Source organism: Macadamia integrifolia, chromosome 13, assembly GCF_013358625.1.
Source record: "Macadamia integrifolia cultivar HAES 741 chromosome 13, SCU_Mint_v3, whole genome shotgun sequence".
Lineage (NCBI taxonomy): Eukaryota > Viridiplantae > Streptophyta > Magnoliopsida > Proteales > Proteaceae > Macadamia > Macadamia integrifolia.
The window spans coordinates 212,405-229,926 of record NC_056569.1 but is presented as its reverse complement, the minus strand read 5'-3'; the positions used below and the strand labels follow the sequence as shown (position 1 = coordinate 229,926).

The window sequence follows — 17,522 nt, the reverse complement described above, 5'->3', positions numbered from 1 at the left end:
GAGAAGATGGAAAGTTGACTAGGATTGATGTTGAAAGTTATACAGATGTTTTCACGAATCTTTTTTCTTTCATTTATTTACATAACTAATGAGGGTTTTTTTAGTATTATAAAAATATGAAGAGGGCTCTAAAGGAAGAACATAAAGGAGTGCACAAATGAAGTGCGACAAAATGGTTTCATGAATCAAAGGGTAACAATGTCATTTCATGTGAATATAAAATAGATAAATAGAGAAATGTTAGTGTACCATCTGACTCAGCAACTCGGAGAACCTTTTCCCTATAAAATATTAGTTATAAAACTAATCTTTAATCATATTCTTATAATAGGATTTGATACTATAGCTTTCGAATGAATTCCCATATTTTTTGGATACTGATTTTTCGAATATAGACTATTCTAAATGGATATAAACATGAATGAGATATGAAATTTTGAACATCCGGTTATAGTTTATACGCTATACAAATTTTCCACTATCCATTCATATCCTTAATAAATAATGGAGGAAACAAGATGCAATAAAATATGCAGGACTTAAGTTTTTTTTTTTGAAAAAAAAAACTACAAATGAGATTGAAATATTAGCATTGAAGGTCATCCTGATTGATTTCTAATCTGATAGCCTTTGGTGCTTATCCTTGACCCAAAAAGAAAGAAAAGAAAACATTTGATACTTATAAAGAGCTAAAACATATTATAATTTTAAATTAAATTTTTATTAGAACTTGAAGAAGCTTGAGAACATGACTTAAGTTAAAACAAGGTGAACATTGAACATAAGGTACATGTTGGCAACTAATTAGGAATGAAAAGAAAATGTATAGTTAGGGGGTGTTGCGAGAATCGAACTCGCGACCTCTTGCACCCAAAGCAAGAATCATACCACTAGACCAAACACCCTACATTGTATGTAACTAAAAAAATAAAATCTCTGGCTTATATTACATCACATTGTCAAGATTCAAAACATTTACTCGAATTTCAAATTTATCTTCAAGAGTCCGATTTCTATAATTGGTTTCTTTGCTTGAAAAGTGGAAAACTGGGAAATGAATTGATCTACCATTCATTTTCCATTGCAATTTTAACAATGATAAATCACACTAGTATGGAGGATCCTTTTTCTCTAAAAAAATAAAAATAAATCCTATAAAATTAATTTTTTTTTGTCCTTACTTTCGAGCCACACTCCAAAAAAAAAAAAACATGCATTATATATTTTAGTGATAATTACATCCCCTCCCCTGTAGTTTGTCGAAATTACGTGTGGGTCTAAGGGTTTGAGCGATTTATGCCCCCATCCCTTGTAGTTGATGGGATGAATATTCTATTAATTTCAAACATTAAAAGACTTGAATACTCTTTTAGTAAAGATAGTATTGAGTTGAGAGGACTATTATACCCTTTTAGAGTTGAATACCCATTAAATAGAGATTGTTCATAAAAGAGAGAATCGTTGGAGAAGGTGAAGTTCGATACCTTGGTAAATCGCCCTTTGCAACCAAATCCAGGTAAAGAAGAAGCTCAGTCTCCGATCGATTCACGCCAGCTAGATTTCTACTCATGCAATTAACAGTCAAATTATGAACTCTAGGTAGAATATGGACTCCTGCAAATGGGATTGCTTGCATTTGTTTGATAAGTCTCTTGCAAGAGACATTTCATTAAGAAATAGAGGTTCTGCTATAATTGGGATTGTGGTTTTGTGAGCATCCAAATGACAGAGCACAGAGTCAAGAGAGAGAAGAAGGAACGAGCGTACATAACCTAAAACAGAACCTAAACCTACAATATAATGACCGAAAACATAACCTAAACATACAATCTAATGACCGAAAACCTTAGCCAAAACCTTAACCCTAAACCTACAATATAATGAGCGAAAACATAGTATATTGAAGATATGCATATATTTTCCTTTTTTCTCTTTATAAATTTGAAGATACAGAGGGTCCTCTTACCAAATCGGAGGGAAATCAAAGCAAGAAGATCAAACGGTTCTGCAAGGTCCTCATGATTTCTTGAAAGAAATTGTAGTACACTATACCAGCACGTGAATTTAATGATACTATTACATATTATGAGTGAGCAATATTGCTACAATATGTGTAGTAAGCACACATGTGCCTCATTGTGTCTTTCCCCTCCCTCCTAACAATTGACATATTTGTCCCCTATTGACTATTGTGTGATGAGAGAGAGAGACTAGTGCATGCTATGCGGTAAGACAAGGAACTCAATCCCATCAATCAAATACTTAAAAAGAAAAAAAAAAAAGGGTCAAATTATTGAAAGGACCAAGTTTTCCTTTATACAAAGTGAATAGAGAACATCTTAGGCTACAATATATGAAGATTGGATTGGAGCGGGAGGATTATATTCAACCACATACAACAGGGGGTGGGAATTTAATGATGAAATTGATCCCCTAGTAGTCCAATATCAGAGTTATATCATGGTGAGTGAAAAGATTTTTCTATTCATCGTTGGTGACAAGATATTATACTTACTGATATATACAAACTAAGGGTGTCAATGGGCCGGGTTGGCTTAAGGTCTTTTAACTCAACCCAAGCCCAACCTAAGCCCGACCTAGCTCAACACTGGTGGACCTTTATTGGGCCAGGCTTAGCCAACCAAGCGTAGCCCAATACTGTGTGAATTGAACCAAATTCAAAAGCAACTTTTTATAATAGAAAAGAATGCTCTCTAGTTGAGGGTCGTTCGCCAACAGGATTTGACTCTTCTCCTAAGTGCTCATCATTAGGGGTGTCAACCGATCGGGGTGGTTTGGTTTCGGTCCGGCTTAATCGGGCGTGAAGACTTTCAAAGGTTACACCGTGCCCACCCATTTAACTAATCGGGCTTAGTCATTGAGGGTATGGTACACTTTATATTTGGTCGGTCGGCCTCGGGCTATAATCGGGCTACCTTAATCGGGCTTTAGTCGGGCCTTAAGAGGGCTACGAACATGTTTAATGTTAAACGGGCTTTAACCGATTTTTAAATGGGCCCTCTTTAAAATGTGCTCTTATATTCCAGGCCACTCATGCAAGCCCAAAAAAATGACAATAAATCAATAAATCAATAAATGATACCAAATATAACCATTATTTAAAGGGTAATTTACAGCGCCACCCCCTGGAGAATGCCAGTATTATAGGAACACCCCCTCACTTTCACCAAATTAGACTCAGACCCCCTACCGTCAGTCACTGTTATGGAATATACCTTATATGCTGATGTCATCTATTATATTTTTCTTTTAATACCAAAATACCCTTTCTAAATGTTAACTACCTAAAATACCCATTTACGGTATTATACCCTGTTCCCCAAATTGAGACCTAACCCATTCCCAATCTCCGTGAAGAGTAGCGGCGATCGATCTCCATGAAGAGCAGCGGCGATCGATCTCCGTGAAGAGCAGCGGCGATCGATCTCCGTGAAGAGCAACGGCGATCGATCTCCGTGAAGAGCAGCGGCGTTTACCGGAACTTTTGGAATGGATCCATAGAGGGTTTAATAACGTGATTTCCCGAGCACCGAAAGCCTTCTCAAGAAGATGATAGCTGGATGGTGCAAAAATCGTCCGGACATCAGTACCAACCGTAAGGGTCTGAGTTTCCTCGAGAATGGGGACTGACTGGGGATTAAGTTCGAGCATTTCGATGACGTTTTCGCTGTAAGCAATAACCCGAAAGGTAGACTCGTCGACGGCGATCATACAGCCAAAGGATTGTATATAACCACCCCTCTGAATTTTCGACAAGTACGTAGAGATTTGCTGTTCAGGAACAGATTGGGTAGAGGTTCTAATGGATTGGGAATAGTCGAAGGACTTACCGAACTCGCCGGACTGTTCGAAGATGGCATGGAGGCGGGCGTCTACAGTGAACTGAGCAATGGCTTTGCTCTTGGAGTCTCCTCGTTGGGATTTGACGCTGCTTCCCCCTAAGGGTTGGGTTTGGTGAGCATTAGTTGCTCTGCTACCTGAAGCCATTTTGAGTTTTTCTCTTTGAGGGTTCTCTCCTCTGTAGACTATATAGCTTTTACATTCTTTCTGTGGCTGAGGTGGATGACGATCTCCAATGGGTCTCAATTCTCGAGCTTCTTTCTGTCTCGTCGAAATCGGTAATCCATTTGGAAGCTTTGGCATGAATCTTGTCTCTTTGTCTTGGTTTTCCCCTCCTTATATGATCTTGTATGTATTGATCATAGTTCTTAATTGGGATGGATTGATTGTTCGGTTTTCAGGATTTACAAGCTTTGGTAAGAATTTCGTCTCTCTGTCTTTGTTTTCCCTAATTTGGCTGCACTTTTTGCATAGATTTATTTCCTTCTTATGCCTTCGATAGCTATTATCAGAATGAAGGGAAAGCTCAAGACTCCTGCAATTTCAAGGGCATCGCCATGGAGAGAGAGTGATACAGAGATAATGAAACGGTATACGTGTGAAGAGAGGGGTATTTTTGGGATAATAAGATAAGGGTGTTTTACTTATAAGGGTTAAAATGTCATTTCATAGCATCACTTAACAGAGACTGACGGTAGGGGGTCTGAGTTTAATTTGGTGAAAGAGAGGGGGTGTCCCTATAATAATGGCATTCTCCAAGGGGTGGCGCTGTAAATTACCCTTATTTAAAATGTGAACATGTCTTTATTTTTTACTTTTTATTATTTAATTTGGGGGGTAAAATAGGTATTCTACAATCATTAAAGGGTCGGGCCAAGTAGCTGCACAATAGGCCGGTCTCGGTCGGGCACTCGACGGTCCAAGTAGCAAAACCGAGACCGACCATTTATAAATGGGCCGGGCTCAAGCCCGACATGTTTATTAAACGGTTCGGGCCAGGCCGGTCTATAAACGATCGGTCCCGATCGGTTTAATCAGGTCGGGCCATGAATTGACACCCCTACTCATCACTCAGGTGGGTTCATAGTTATTTGCCTATTTGGGTGAGTGTCACATGTCTAGGCAGTGATCCAAAGTTTTGAGAAAAGGCACAGGAAGGAGGTACTGACAAAGGTGTGGAAAACAAGATACCAATAATTGTTGGATCACCGACTGGACACATGGTGCTCGCATAGGTAGCTATGGGCAAGACCTAGGCGATGGGCGCTCGGGAGAACAACTGGATCAACGAGGTAGCGTGAATGGCAATTCTGTACACTCGCGCGTGGGGATCCTTTTCCCGCCATTTAATCTGAGTTCCCTCTAAATTTCAAAACTCCCTCCACATTACACACGGAGAGGGAAGGAAAAGGTCTTATCCCTTTCTCTTTATTTCCTTAGGAGTCTGTCTCCGTCTACGACTGTTAAAGCGAGAGAGGGCCTCGATACATTTCAAAAGGATCAGACTTGATTTCTTAAGATTCATAGTTATTCTTAGCAGCGGAGAGTGAGAGGGAGAGGAAATCCATGTCGACCCACCAAGACGATCTCGATCTCCTTCTCTCTCTTCAAGATAGGGTTTTGGAGACCCCACCTGCTTCTCCTTCCACCCTTCAATCGGCGGAACCAGGCATCTGTCTCTTCTACACCTTCACCCTCATCCTCACCCTCACCTGCTTTTTCCTTCCGTTCTTTCACGAATCTACACTGTTACAAGATTGCATGTCCATGTCTTTTGATTGCAGGTTACCTGTCCGACGATGGATCACCCAAGCGGGTCCGGAAGGCTGACATGTCTGTCTTCAGAGATTCTGTCGGAGAGTACCTTAAAGATGAACCTAACATCGTCGATAAAGCTTCCAGGTTGAGCAAACCTAAGAACTCAAATGATGTTGAGGTCGATAAATTCTCGGGTCTGCGGTTTCGGTACGTTTTAATCCAACTAGAATCCAAGACGACCGTCCCAGTAGATTGTACCCAAATGGGTTGTTGGACTTTTCTTCCCCATTTAACTGTCTCTGCATGTTTCTTTTTCTTGTTCAGGATGCCCTTGGTATCAGCTGCAGAGCTGAGCAACCAGTTATCTGATATTCGTTTTGTTCAGTTGCCAGCAATAAGGTGCATAGCGATGATTAGTTTGATTTTTCTCATGGAACAATGTATACCATTGCAATGGATTGGTGGACTAACACTCTGAGAGTTATCAGGAATTTGATTGTCAGTGATAACCTTTCTGGTTGTTGGGCCACTGTCGGAGTTCTTGTTGAAAAGGGGGATCGGAGAGTAAGCTCCACTGGGAAGAACTTCTGTATATGGAGAATTGGGTGTTTGGATGAAAACACAATTCCAGTGTTCTTGTTTGGGGATGCTTACACGAAGAACTGTAACGAGATGTTAGGAACCGTCTTTGCATTTTTCAATGCTGGTGTACGCAAGGATACAAAGGTAAAACTTGATAAACGATGGTGGAAGTTCCGTGTCTTTTAGACTGTGGACTTACCTAAACTGAGCTATCTTTTGATAGGACCCTGGGTTTTCTCTCAGTTTGTTTTCGGCCAACCATATTTTGAAGATGGGAACTTCTGTGGATTACGTAGTTTGCAAAGGAAAGAGAAAGGACGGGATGGCTTGCACGGTTGTCTTAAATAAGTATGTGGCTGATATTGCTTTGAGTTTTTATATAATCAACAATCTTTACATCCCCCCCCCCCACACACACACACACACACACTCACTCACTCACTCACTCAAATTTCTATAACATATATTTATTTATGGCTTTCTGAAAGTCGTAAGATCATCTTTTAGTGGTTAAAATATCATGGTTTTGATGTTTCTTATTTGAATTTTAATCATAACGGGCCGGAGACATCTTGATAGCAAAATTTTCCTTCTTTAGTTGGTTGAGTATCACCTAAAATAAAAGTACTTCAATGTCCAGCTAGGATCAATCTAAATCACCCCATTGCATTTAGAATTCAACATTCAAACTATTAAACAAGTTACTTGAAGCACATAACTGCTTCAACCATCCTAGTAGATTCGAATGGGAGATGTTCACTATCTAAAAGGGAAAATATCTTTCATATACTTGCATTGAGAATGTGATCTACTATTTACAAATTTAAATAGTAGTTACAGTCTAAAGTTCCAGGGGTCGTTGCTTGGAGCAATGGCAAAGGGCTCTTTCTGCCTACTCAGTGGTACGAGTTCGAGTCTTGGGAACCAGGGGGTAAGGCTGTCTACCTATATACCCTCCTAGAACCTTGCTTAAGTGCGGGAAACCTTTGTGCACTGAGATTGGGTAACGACCTTTTTTACAGTCTGAAGTTCCTGGATCTATCTGAGGATTTCGAGAATCTAAAACCATTGTTTATTTGTTTTTTTTTTTTTTTTTTTTTTAAATCATATCTACAGTGGGATGGAAGTTGGTATCTGGACTGTATTTCACAATGGTTTTTTATATAAAGCTATGCTGCCTAAGGTGGGTAGTGCATAATATAAAAAACATGGACATTTGGCAATCATGGCTTATTCCAATTAGCATTAAAGATCTACTAGGAACAATGAAATGATATCTTACTACAAGTAGAGCCATTGCGACCCCCATCAAAGGGGTATTTCCCCACCAAGGAGCTACTTTACCATATTCTGAATTCAATGGTTCCAGTAACACCCCCCCCCCGAAAAAAAGTTTTCCACAGTAATGTAATGGAGGTTGAAATGAAAATTAACCAAGTTAGTAAAAAGAAATAGGCAATAAGACTCCTTGATGTTGCAGAAAATATCAATGTGTGATTGTGGGTTTGTTTGGTTTCATGAACTAACAAACCTATACTCTGCATCCTCTCATCTTGCCATTTGAGAAAATATGTGTCACTCTTACAACACATTCTAGTGCACTTGGCTTTGTCACCGCCTCCGCTGATTTGTTCCATTCTTAGTTGGGGAAAATATCTGGTAGCTCTTCAAGTAATTGAAAGAATCCTGTTTTACTGTATAATTGTTTGCTCTGTCTTTGTGCTGTGCTAGTTGTAGAATTTTCACTTTTGTGATGGATGTTTTGGTGGTGGTGGGTGATCAGTGTTGGCCATATCTGAGTCCTTGAGAAACATGATAGGGCCATGCTTCTTATGAGAAGGAAGAAAGAGAGATTGCAATTCAAAATTTTACATATCTTCTTGGCGAAAGTTACTTTTGTTTTGGGTTGTCCAAAGTAACATTGTAGCTCATGCTAGCATTTGCAAAGGAAATTGATAACTGTTATATAACATACACTTCTTTATCTCATATTAATAATTAATTAAACATTAGTTAATTAACTTCTCTTATAGGTTAACATGGTGTCAGTGATAATTATTAAGGTCATGTATTGTGCTGTGGGAAAGATTTTAAATAGCTAATATCTAGCATCCAGTGTGAACATGTTTAACCTTGGCTGTGAATTTTGTTTCAATTTTGGAAATTTGGACAGAAATATTAGTTTTGACAACTTGATACTTGTTGGCTTTGATCCGTTTCTTTCATATTTTAAAAAAGTTGGCTTCTTCAGCCATCTCGTGGAGTTTACCTTATTGAAAAGGAAATTTGGGACAAAATTGGCTCCAATGCATTCTTGATTCATTGGCAAGCCATTACCTTTTTTTGGCCCAAGGAGTGTATTTCAATAACTGGCGACCCGACTGGTCCAATTCAAGTATATAATAAATATAAAATAAGAAAAAAATAGTGGACTTGAATTGGGCATGTTCTAGGTAGTCTATAGCATATCTATTATATATACTTTTGTAGCCTCTTTGCTTATTCACTGGGTAGTTAGACCTGAATTTTTGAACCATTTCGGTTCCCTAGGCAAAAGGTCCATTGAAATGAAATTTTAACTGTGAACAGTTGGGGTTTTATTAGATAAAACTAGGGCTCATGTGGAACAAACTTCATGTGTTTGAAAAACCCTTAAGGATTTATTTTTGCTTTCCTCACTCTTTTACCTTCAAGCTTGTGATTGCCTTTTTTCTTCATTTGATTATGGAAAGTTAGCCATTTTCAGTTCCAGCTCATTATAAAATTATATTACATATTTTCTTGGTGCAATGAAGGAAAATGAGATTATTTGGTTTGTGTGTTGTAAACAAGTGGATCAGAGGTCAAAATTATCTTACCTAGCCATTCTATGCTTTCAGGCGTAATGGGATCTATTGCAAATACCATAAGTCGGTAAGAATTGCTGCTTAATACTGTCTTTTATGCTACTTGTTTGACCAGCAACTAAACAGATCCTCTGTTGTGCATTTTTGCCAGAAAACATACAATAAATATACGGTTGTGCGTTCTGAACTCAAGGGAGGGTAAGTCTGATATTGAATCATGTCGAGCGTGTTTGGTTTTGTGCTGTTTCCTTATCTTTTGGATGAAGCAGCAAATTCAGTAATTTCTCTTTTTTTTTTTTTTTTAAAGTAAGAAGTGCTATACACCTTGTGTGTGGTGTTTGACATTTATGATATTGGTTCAGGAACTTGAGAACAGCCTTCAGAGATCCCCTTAATGCGGAAGGGATTTACTTGGTGGATCCTCTTGGTGACAAAACAAATGTTAAAAAGTCCAAGCAACCAGTGAAGCTATTGTCTGTGGAGGGATTGAAAAAGGCCTTAAGGTTTATTGTGGAACTTTGAGCTTACACATTCACTGATTGCTTTTGGCCATTTTTCTAAAATATATAATCTTCTCCTGTAATTGTTGTTATCTGGTGTAACCAGAACAGTTTCGAGACCAGAATATAGGAATAAAGTCCTGACGGAAAGGACCAAGGTTATGTAACTAAGGCCATTGATTGAATTGACTTCTGCCAAAATCAGTATTTTAATGTCTTTACTCCTTAGTAATGGCTATTGATACAATAGGTTGACTCTATCAGTATAAACTTGTTGATCTTGATGATCTCTGTGTAGTCAAATGTCATCCTCAGTGCGGAGATTACTTAATTAATTTTCTTTGCTAAAATTCCGAAAGTGGTTACTTTCTGTTGGGATCTATGGCCTTGACAGCTGGCCCTGGCTCTATTACATCACTGAGATCTAATAAAAAATTTCTTTAATATTCCAATATCAATAGTTTATGAGCAACACTTTTGATTTCTAATATTGTTCAAGGTTGACAGGTTCTTAGTTTGCAAAATTTCTCTCCCTTGTTGGAATTGAATTCATACTTTGTGGCTGCCTGTGCAACTCTGTAACTGATAGTTTCGCAAAATGACTAATACTATCTGTCATGTGATGTATATGGGCCATTTAATTTATTTTTATCACTGAAGTTAAATGATATTTTTGTTTTTTGAGAAGTTGATAATATTTGGCTACTGTATACTAATGAACAGTAATGCAAGTAAAGTGACAACTAATACCCACTCACAAGGAATAAGATTCCTTGCAGAAGTGACAGGTATATGATCTTTTCCTATCTGCTGGTCATGTTCACAGCAATTTTATGCAAACTTTGTAGCTTAATCTTTTGCTATTTTATTTATTTAAATTTTTTTTTATCACAGGCAAAATGCACCCAAAAAATTCAAGTAATGTGTCAGAAGTGCCAAATCATCTAAAGGCTTGTCCAGAGAAAAGGTTGATCATTTTATTTCCTGTTGCATGTTTATACAATGGTATCTATGTTGATTGTGTGTTAGGTGTGGATTTGTCCATCTGTATGTGTGTGCATATTGAACATATTTGTACTTTCATGATCTCTTGGTTTCTTTCTTCTAAGGTTTTGTATTTACTTTTCAGGTTATCATCATCTGCAAAGCTGGCTCCAACTATCTCTGTAAAAAATCAACAACCAGAGACAAAGAGAAAGAAAACTGAGCAGGCTTCAGAAAAGATGATTGAATTGGATATTGTTAGTTCAGACGAAGAAGGTTGAGGGTGGCAAGTTCTCGTTGACTACTCATAACTGTGCCAAAGTCGTTACTGCATGCATCCTTTGGCGCCTTTTCCTTCGTTGGACAACCTTCTCCAACTGGATTCATAGGGCAGGAAACCAATGCTAGTGTCTCGTCATTGGTATAAGTTCCAAGGAATTGAACTTCTTTGAACGCTCAAATGGTTTTCTTCTCAGACACCTGATTTTTTTCCTAGGTGAGGGAGATTTTCCTTCTCTATATATTTGACATTTTTCTGGACAGTTGTATAGGATTCTCTGACTACACTTTGTTTCTGTTTGGGAAATCTCTCTATTGAAGTGCTTGTATAACAAGGAAATGACCAGACTATTCATGTAAACAATATCAACTTTTATCTCTCTTATGAGAACAAAATCAATGTCATGTGCCTACATGATTCTTCCATTGTCTCTGACTCTGAAATAGCATCTCTTTGGTCAAATGAGATTGATAAGTGATAAGGCTCAACAATTATATCATCCTGCGTGATTACAGGCATGCATGTGTAATTACTATGTTCTAATAAATTTTTTTTTTGTTTACACTTTATCTCTCCACAATTTCGTTATACCTCATGTATATGGTTATGCACAAGTGTGTGTGTGTGGTGTTTTGAAGCCCGTTCTGACATTAAATGGAAAAGATGTGGTATAGAAGCCATCCTTCATTAGGTCTATAGTGCTCAACATTTTTATCATTTTGGCTTTGGTTTCTTCAAAGCAAGGCTTTAGAAGATTAAGTTTTTATGGTAAACATTTGGTTTCTAACTGTTTCTTGAGCATTCTAATTCATGACAAAAAAAAAAAAAAAAAAGTATTGTTAAAAGCTGAAATTTTGTTACATAAACATTGGCAGGTCCATTTTATCATCATACCATTGTAATACTTGGGTTGGGGGTTGGGGGTTGGGGTTTGGGTGGGTCATGGGTGTTGCATATGGAAATTTTACAGATGCTTTAATACAGAAATTCACAAGACCTGGGCTGTGTCAACCCATTTGGCTACTTTAATTAGTACTTTTTATTGGGGTGGGGTGGGGTGGGGTGGGGTGGGGTGGGGGGGGGGGATTGGAAACTTAGGGACTTGTGCCTCTGGATTGTACTCCAAAAAGTTCAGATCTGAATCTATAGGGGAGATAAAAATCTGATCCTAACCAGACCAAGCCAATACTTAATACTCCAATATCTAAACCAAATTTTGGCAATGAACTGTTCAGATGTGCTGACCTATCACTTTCCACCTGACCTAGTGCCCCTCTGGTATCAATTTAACAAGACCCCAGGTTGAATTTTCTTTCCAACACACAAGTTCTTCCATCCAAAGCTGAAAGCTCCATTGATTCATCTCTGCTCTATTGCATTAAATTCCAACAGTCCAGGCTCAACTACTGATGTTGGAGGCTGTAAGAATGATCTCTTATTTTTTTTCGGTGGTGGGGGGTGGTTTCTTTTGAACAGAACAATTGACCCTCTCTTGTCTTGTTATGTACAGCCTCTAGAGGTGGGAGCCCAATAGGCAGGGTAAAGATGCACTTATCCAGTATGGGCCGTTGCACAGCCTCTCTGAGTGGGACCATATGAAAACAGAGCATAAAATGGAAGATTCTTCCTTTTCTTTTTGGTTCTCATCTAGAGTCATGGAATCTCAAGTCTCAAGCCTATCTATTACCTATGAAAAATAAAGAATAAAAATTGAATTTAGTACATTAGTGGTAGGAAGGGGTTGGTCATGGGCACATGGGGTTGGTATAGCATTCCCCATTTGCCCCCCTATTTTGGAACATATCTCCCTTGATTAGCGGTTCATGAATTTTATAGCATTGCCAATTGGGCTTTACATTTGGGTTGTGTTTTATTCAATTCATGGCTTAACCACCACCCCACCCAAGAACAAATCTCTTTTCTGATAAACTCTTTTTTTTTGGTAAACCTTTTGTTAATATCTTCAATTCACAGTACTAGTGTATTCATGAAACTTGAACCTTGAAACATGGTTCCAAGTTCTATAGCAAGCTATATCTAAGGGTGTCAACCGGCTTGATTTGATTTCAATTTTAATTCACCAACAAGACAAACTAGAACTGAAACTAAACCAAATTATATTTGATCTTGATTTTTCGGTTTCTATTTTCCCGTTTTATTTGAAATCAAGGCCACATGACACTTGGTGAGGATTTCCAATTGGTTGAGGATTCAGCCTTGAGTGATGCCATCATTTCCGGTTAGATTCTATTATAGTCTTAACACTCATATCCAATAAGTAACATAAAATCTAAGTTGATGAGTGAAGGGTTCAGCAATAAAGCAGGTTATTTGTAAGGTCGGAGTCACTATCAACACTCAATTAAAACCTCAAAAGAGGTAGTGAGGAAATAGACAAGACCTGATAGTTGCGAGAGAGAGAGAGAGAGAGAGAGAGAGAGAACATATTTAGGATAAATATGGCTTTTAAGAAAGCTTTGATGGCTGTGTTTTAACAACTGAAAGGCATATATGGTTGGGATTGACTTCTCTGTCCGTCTTCACACAATGTATGATAGTGCATTATTGTGTGTCTCTTTTCTTCCACAATAGGGGATAGATAAGAGGAGGGAAGAGATAGACACAAGGAGACGCTTGTGTACACTAAGCAATGTGGCAGTGTTCTGATTGGGTATTGCAGACTAGATAATGGATTTTCATAGTATGATAGGAGTGGAGAGTGGAGATGAGGTGTGGGGACTGGGCATTGGCCAAAACATAGTCAACTGACTTGTCTTATTTTTTAAATATTTAAAATTGGTTACATATATTGGGTGATGTAAGTGTTGATGGTAGCCACCTCTTGGTAGAAATTGAAGAAATAAAGACAAAGGGAGAAAGCCAAAGAAGAGTTGAGAGGGTTAAGGGTAGGGGTGGGGTGGGGTGGGGTGGAGTAAAAATGGGTTTCTATGGCCAATTAGATATGAGTGAGGGCCCATCAGCCATGGACTGTTTACCAACTATACTAAACCTCATCAACCACCACTACCTCCACCACCTCCTCTTTCCCTATCCAAACACACTACAGTCCCTTTCTTTTGCAATTTGGTTGGCTATAGGGATTGTCATTAGAGCTTGAGATTGGTCCATGCTCTTCATAACTATGAATAATGAAATGTCTCTTCTTTTATTTATAAAGGTCAGCCATAGCATAACAAACGGTTTAGTTGGCCACTGAGCCAAGTTTCTTTAGTGGGCCATAGCCTTGTTCTCCCCACTCTTTCCTAGCGGTGCTGACCAACTCAACTTGCTATGCAATAGTGCTCTTCTTTTATTAAGCTTCCCCTTGAAAGCTAAGATATCAAATAATCTCTCTCTCTCCAATAATTGATTAAAAAGAAGACATGTTCCAAATGTTGCTGTTAAACTCAATTCATATAAGTTGAAAATTTTCCTACATCGGTTATTAACTAGTCCATAATCCCTTTATACACTTCGAAGACTTTTTACTATAGAAAAACTTTTGGATTGAAAACTATATATGATATCAGAGGGGGTTTTCACCGCTCTTATATGACCTATATATGATATTGTAATCAACCGTTAGATTACACAGAGGTCTTGAGTTTTGACTCCCACATGAAAATGGTTTCATAATTTGATGCGATGTTGGAAATATTCAACCTAATAAACTGGTTTACGAGGTGAGGGAACCCACCATATCAACTCATATCAAATCCCCTTCAAAATTGATGTGGGATCAATCCCCCATATGATTGATATGAGATTGTAATATAACACCACACTTCTAAAGTGACGGTCACGTCATCCACTACGGATCAGGTAATCCTTTCTAAGCGCTACTCCACTATGCTCCAAGGTCTTTGCTTGAGAACAATTGAACAAGTAGCCCTTTCTCAGCGGCTTCACTCGGGCATAATATTGTCCCTTTTGCGTGAGGGTTGAGATTGTTGATCAACTGCTCTGATATTACTGATACGAACTTGAAAGAAATCAACCTCATAAATCGATATACAAGATGAGGAACCCAAGACCTTATTAACCCACAATCCACATCAAAGCTCTTTCAAAATTAATATGGGATCAGTCCCCATAAGATTTTGATAAGGAATTGTAACATAGTTCTAATAGACTCCACCAAATCTATGTGGATTAGGATACCTCCTAATCAAAACAAAACAAAACAAAATTAAAGAAAAAGAAGAAGTTGAGGGGATGAGGTTGAGGGTGGGGGCATTTGGTGTTGGTGGTTAGGTAAAAAGAGGTTAAAAAAAAAAAAAACAAGAACTAGATGACAAATCCTTTAGCCCTCCGGCCCCTTCCCTGTCTGACTCCAAATAAATAAAGCCCCAAAAATAATGATGGCAATGAACCAATGTTTATCAAACCATGTCATATTAGAGGGATGGTATTGGTGCATGGAGACACTGTAGTTTCACATGTTAGCGGGAGGGGTACATCATGTGTTATTGAGACTGACTCTGTCTCTGCCTGCCTGCCTCCCTCCCTCCTTGCAAAACCCACATGAGCTGCTCTGCTGCAGAGAAGCACAAAGTGAACCAAACTCATTTTCTCCCTCTAGGGCAGCACAAAGTGAACCAAATTAACTTTGTGATTGAGCAATATTAGAGAAAGAGTAAGATTAGGCCAGACCATAATTAACTGTTAGGTATTATTTCTCCTTTAACTTTGGTTCCACTTTTGGCTAAGTTGAACTTGAAACCTCATCCATCATGCATAGGGATGTGAATTGGCCACTCTCCACTCCTTGGTTATCTAATGTATATCACTTAGATACTTTACGTTGAACACGCTATAATAAATAAGCTTTCTTCTTAAAAGAAAAAAAAAAAAGATTTATATATGATGACTTTCACCAAGACAATACCCAATTCCTATCACCAGTCTTGAAGACCTCTTATTCCTAAATATCACATGAATGGGTCACCTAAGAGTATGTCAATGTTTTACACAGTTTCTATGTAATTTTTAATCTATTTATGGGTCCATTTTGTAATCAGCAAAGTGTTGAACTAAGAAATTAAAATTCTAATTTAATTGCCTATTATTTTATTTTTAAGAGTTATTTAACACATGCGTAGAAAAAGGTTTTCAAAATAATTGAAATTTATATAATTCAGTGTTTAATGTAGAAATTTTTGTGAAATGACAGAATTTTCTTGTATTAAGAATAATGTGTTTATCTTAAAAGGACAAAACATAAAGTTATAATTTATTGATTCACCATTTTAGTTACAATAATATTTTTATTTTATTGTTTAAAACCACCTTTCAAAATTTAATAAATGTTTTAAACTAGTCATAGAAGATTTTTTTTGCCATTTGTCAAGGGAATAATGTTCCAAAAACTTGTTATGCGCTTGATATTTTAAAACCTTCTAAATTGACAAATGGAAAACCCTGGATATAAATATATAAATATATAAAAAATTTTTATTGCTTTTATTTTTTAATGACAATTTCTTTGATGTATCATTTGATTTTGATGTATTATATAATTGTGGGGCTCTATAACTATAACATGTTGTTGTTATTACACGTATAGACATAAACAAATAAAGAACAATACCAGATAATAAAAGAATGGAATATACATTAATTTTAATATGAAGAAAAATATATGATAGCAACCTTTGGATCTCTTAGGAGCTCACTTACCACTAGAAGACTTCATACTCACAATGAGACACATCATGACACACCCGTAATTTCTAAAAATACAAATTATCCTCTTTACTTGAAACAAAAAAATACATACATATGGGGTGTGGGAAAAATGAACCATCAAAATATGGTCGTTGAAAAAGAGCCATTGAAATATAACAATTGAAATACAATCATTAGAAACGTCTTGAAAAAAATAATTGTTGGAGGAGAAGAAATTAAAGTGGCCATTAAATGCTTATCATCATGAGTACATCATATAATTACAATAATAACACTAGAAGTTATCTGTAAGAAAAAGAAAAAAAAAAGGCAACTAGAATTACAGTTTTCGAGTTACTACACTTATCTTATAATATTTTTTGTTTCTCTAATAACCATTTGTCATGGCTTTAAAAAAGAAAAAAAGAGTCAAGTAAAATGCGTCTTTAGCTATCATGAGTTCATGACGATATAACTAACTTAAAAGTTATCACATATAGTAATTAAAAATTTAAAATAGATTTTTAGTTCTATACAATTTTTTATTCAAATCAAAGGGAATTAATTATTTGAATTGGAAAGTACTATATCTGAAAGGCTGTTGAGTTAGTTATATAATCATTATTAGTATTCAGTAATGATTATATAAGCTTTTATGTAATTTTGTTTAATTTCTCTTCTCTATATTTTATTTTCAATGGAGTTATTTGTTGCAATATTTTTTTTATATTTAATATGTAATAGTGGTGAGCATCATGTCATGTAGTTGTGAGTTGTTAAATTAAGTTGAAGTTCAATTTCTTTCCCGAATATTTGATGTAAATGACATTGTGGTCAAGAACATGTGTCCATGTTGTCACTTTCTTTGGACCCCATTATTGGCCATGGTTTTAGGTATCACAATGGATATCGATATTTTATCAATACCATATTGGTGGTATCATAACATAAGAGGTAAAAATGATCCAACAAACCTGAAACGATATTTTGAGGGGCAAAACAGTCCGATCCAGCCAATAGATACCGCACGTTAAAACCTTATGC

The 17,522-nt window shown here is 37.0% G+C and overlaps 2 protein-coding genes and 1 non-coding gene across 4 annotated transcripts; 1 reads left to right on the top strand and 2 right to left on the bottom strand.

Moving 5' to 3' along the window:
- Positions 1–833: 833 nt before the first annotated feature.
- On the bottom strand, positions 834–905 carry TRNAP-UGG. The gene has a single exon. It is a non-coding gene; the product is annotated as a tRNA-Pro (tRNA).
- Positions 906–3,198: 2,293 nt separating this feature from the next.
- On the bottom strand, positions 3,199–4,125 carry LOC122058687 (phytochrome B-like). Its single transcript, XM_042621349.1, has 2 exons — positions 3,852–4,125; positions 3,199–3,762 (listed from the first exon to the last, which is right to left on the bottom strand). Exons 1-2 carry the CDS (start codon positions 3,879–3,881, stop codon positions 3,319–3,321), a joined length of 474 nt encoding a protein of 157 aa, XP_042477283.1. The 5' UTR covers positions 3,882–4,125; the 3' UTR covers positions 3,199–3,318.
- A 1,140-nt stretch (positions 4,126–5,265) lies between these two features.
- Positions 5,266–11,236, top strand: LOC122060251 (protein MCM10 homolog). 2 transcript variants are annotated; one of them, XM_042623450.1, is made up of 11 exons: positions 5,270–5,530; positions 5,646–5,826; positions 5,944–6,018; positions 6,108–6,345; positions 6,425–6,549; positions 9,081–9,114; positions 9,199–9,245; positions 9,410–9,550; positions 10,271–10,335; positions 10,442–10,514; positions 10,677–11,236. In XM_042623450.1, exons 1-11 carry the CDS (start codon positions 5,428–5,430, stop codon positions 10,810–10,812), a joined length of 1,218 nt encoding a protein of 405 aa, XP_042479384.1. In that variant the 5' UTR covers positions 5,270–5,427; the 3' UTR covers positions 10,813–11,236. The 2 variants fall into 2 exon arrangements, with proteins under 2 accessions (XP_042479385.1, XP_042479384.1); XM_042623451.1 differs by lacking the exon at positions 10,271–10,335 and having other exon boundaries at positions 5,266–5,530; positions 10,677–10,803.
- Positions 11,237–17,522: the final 6,286 nt, after the last annotated feature.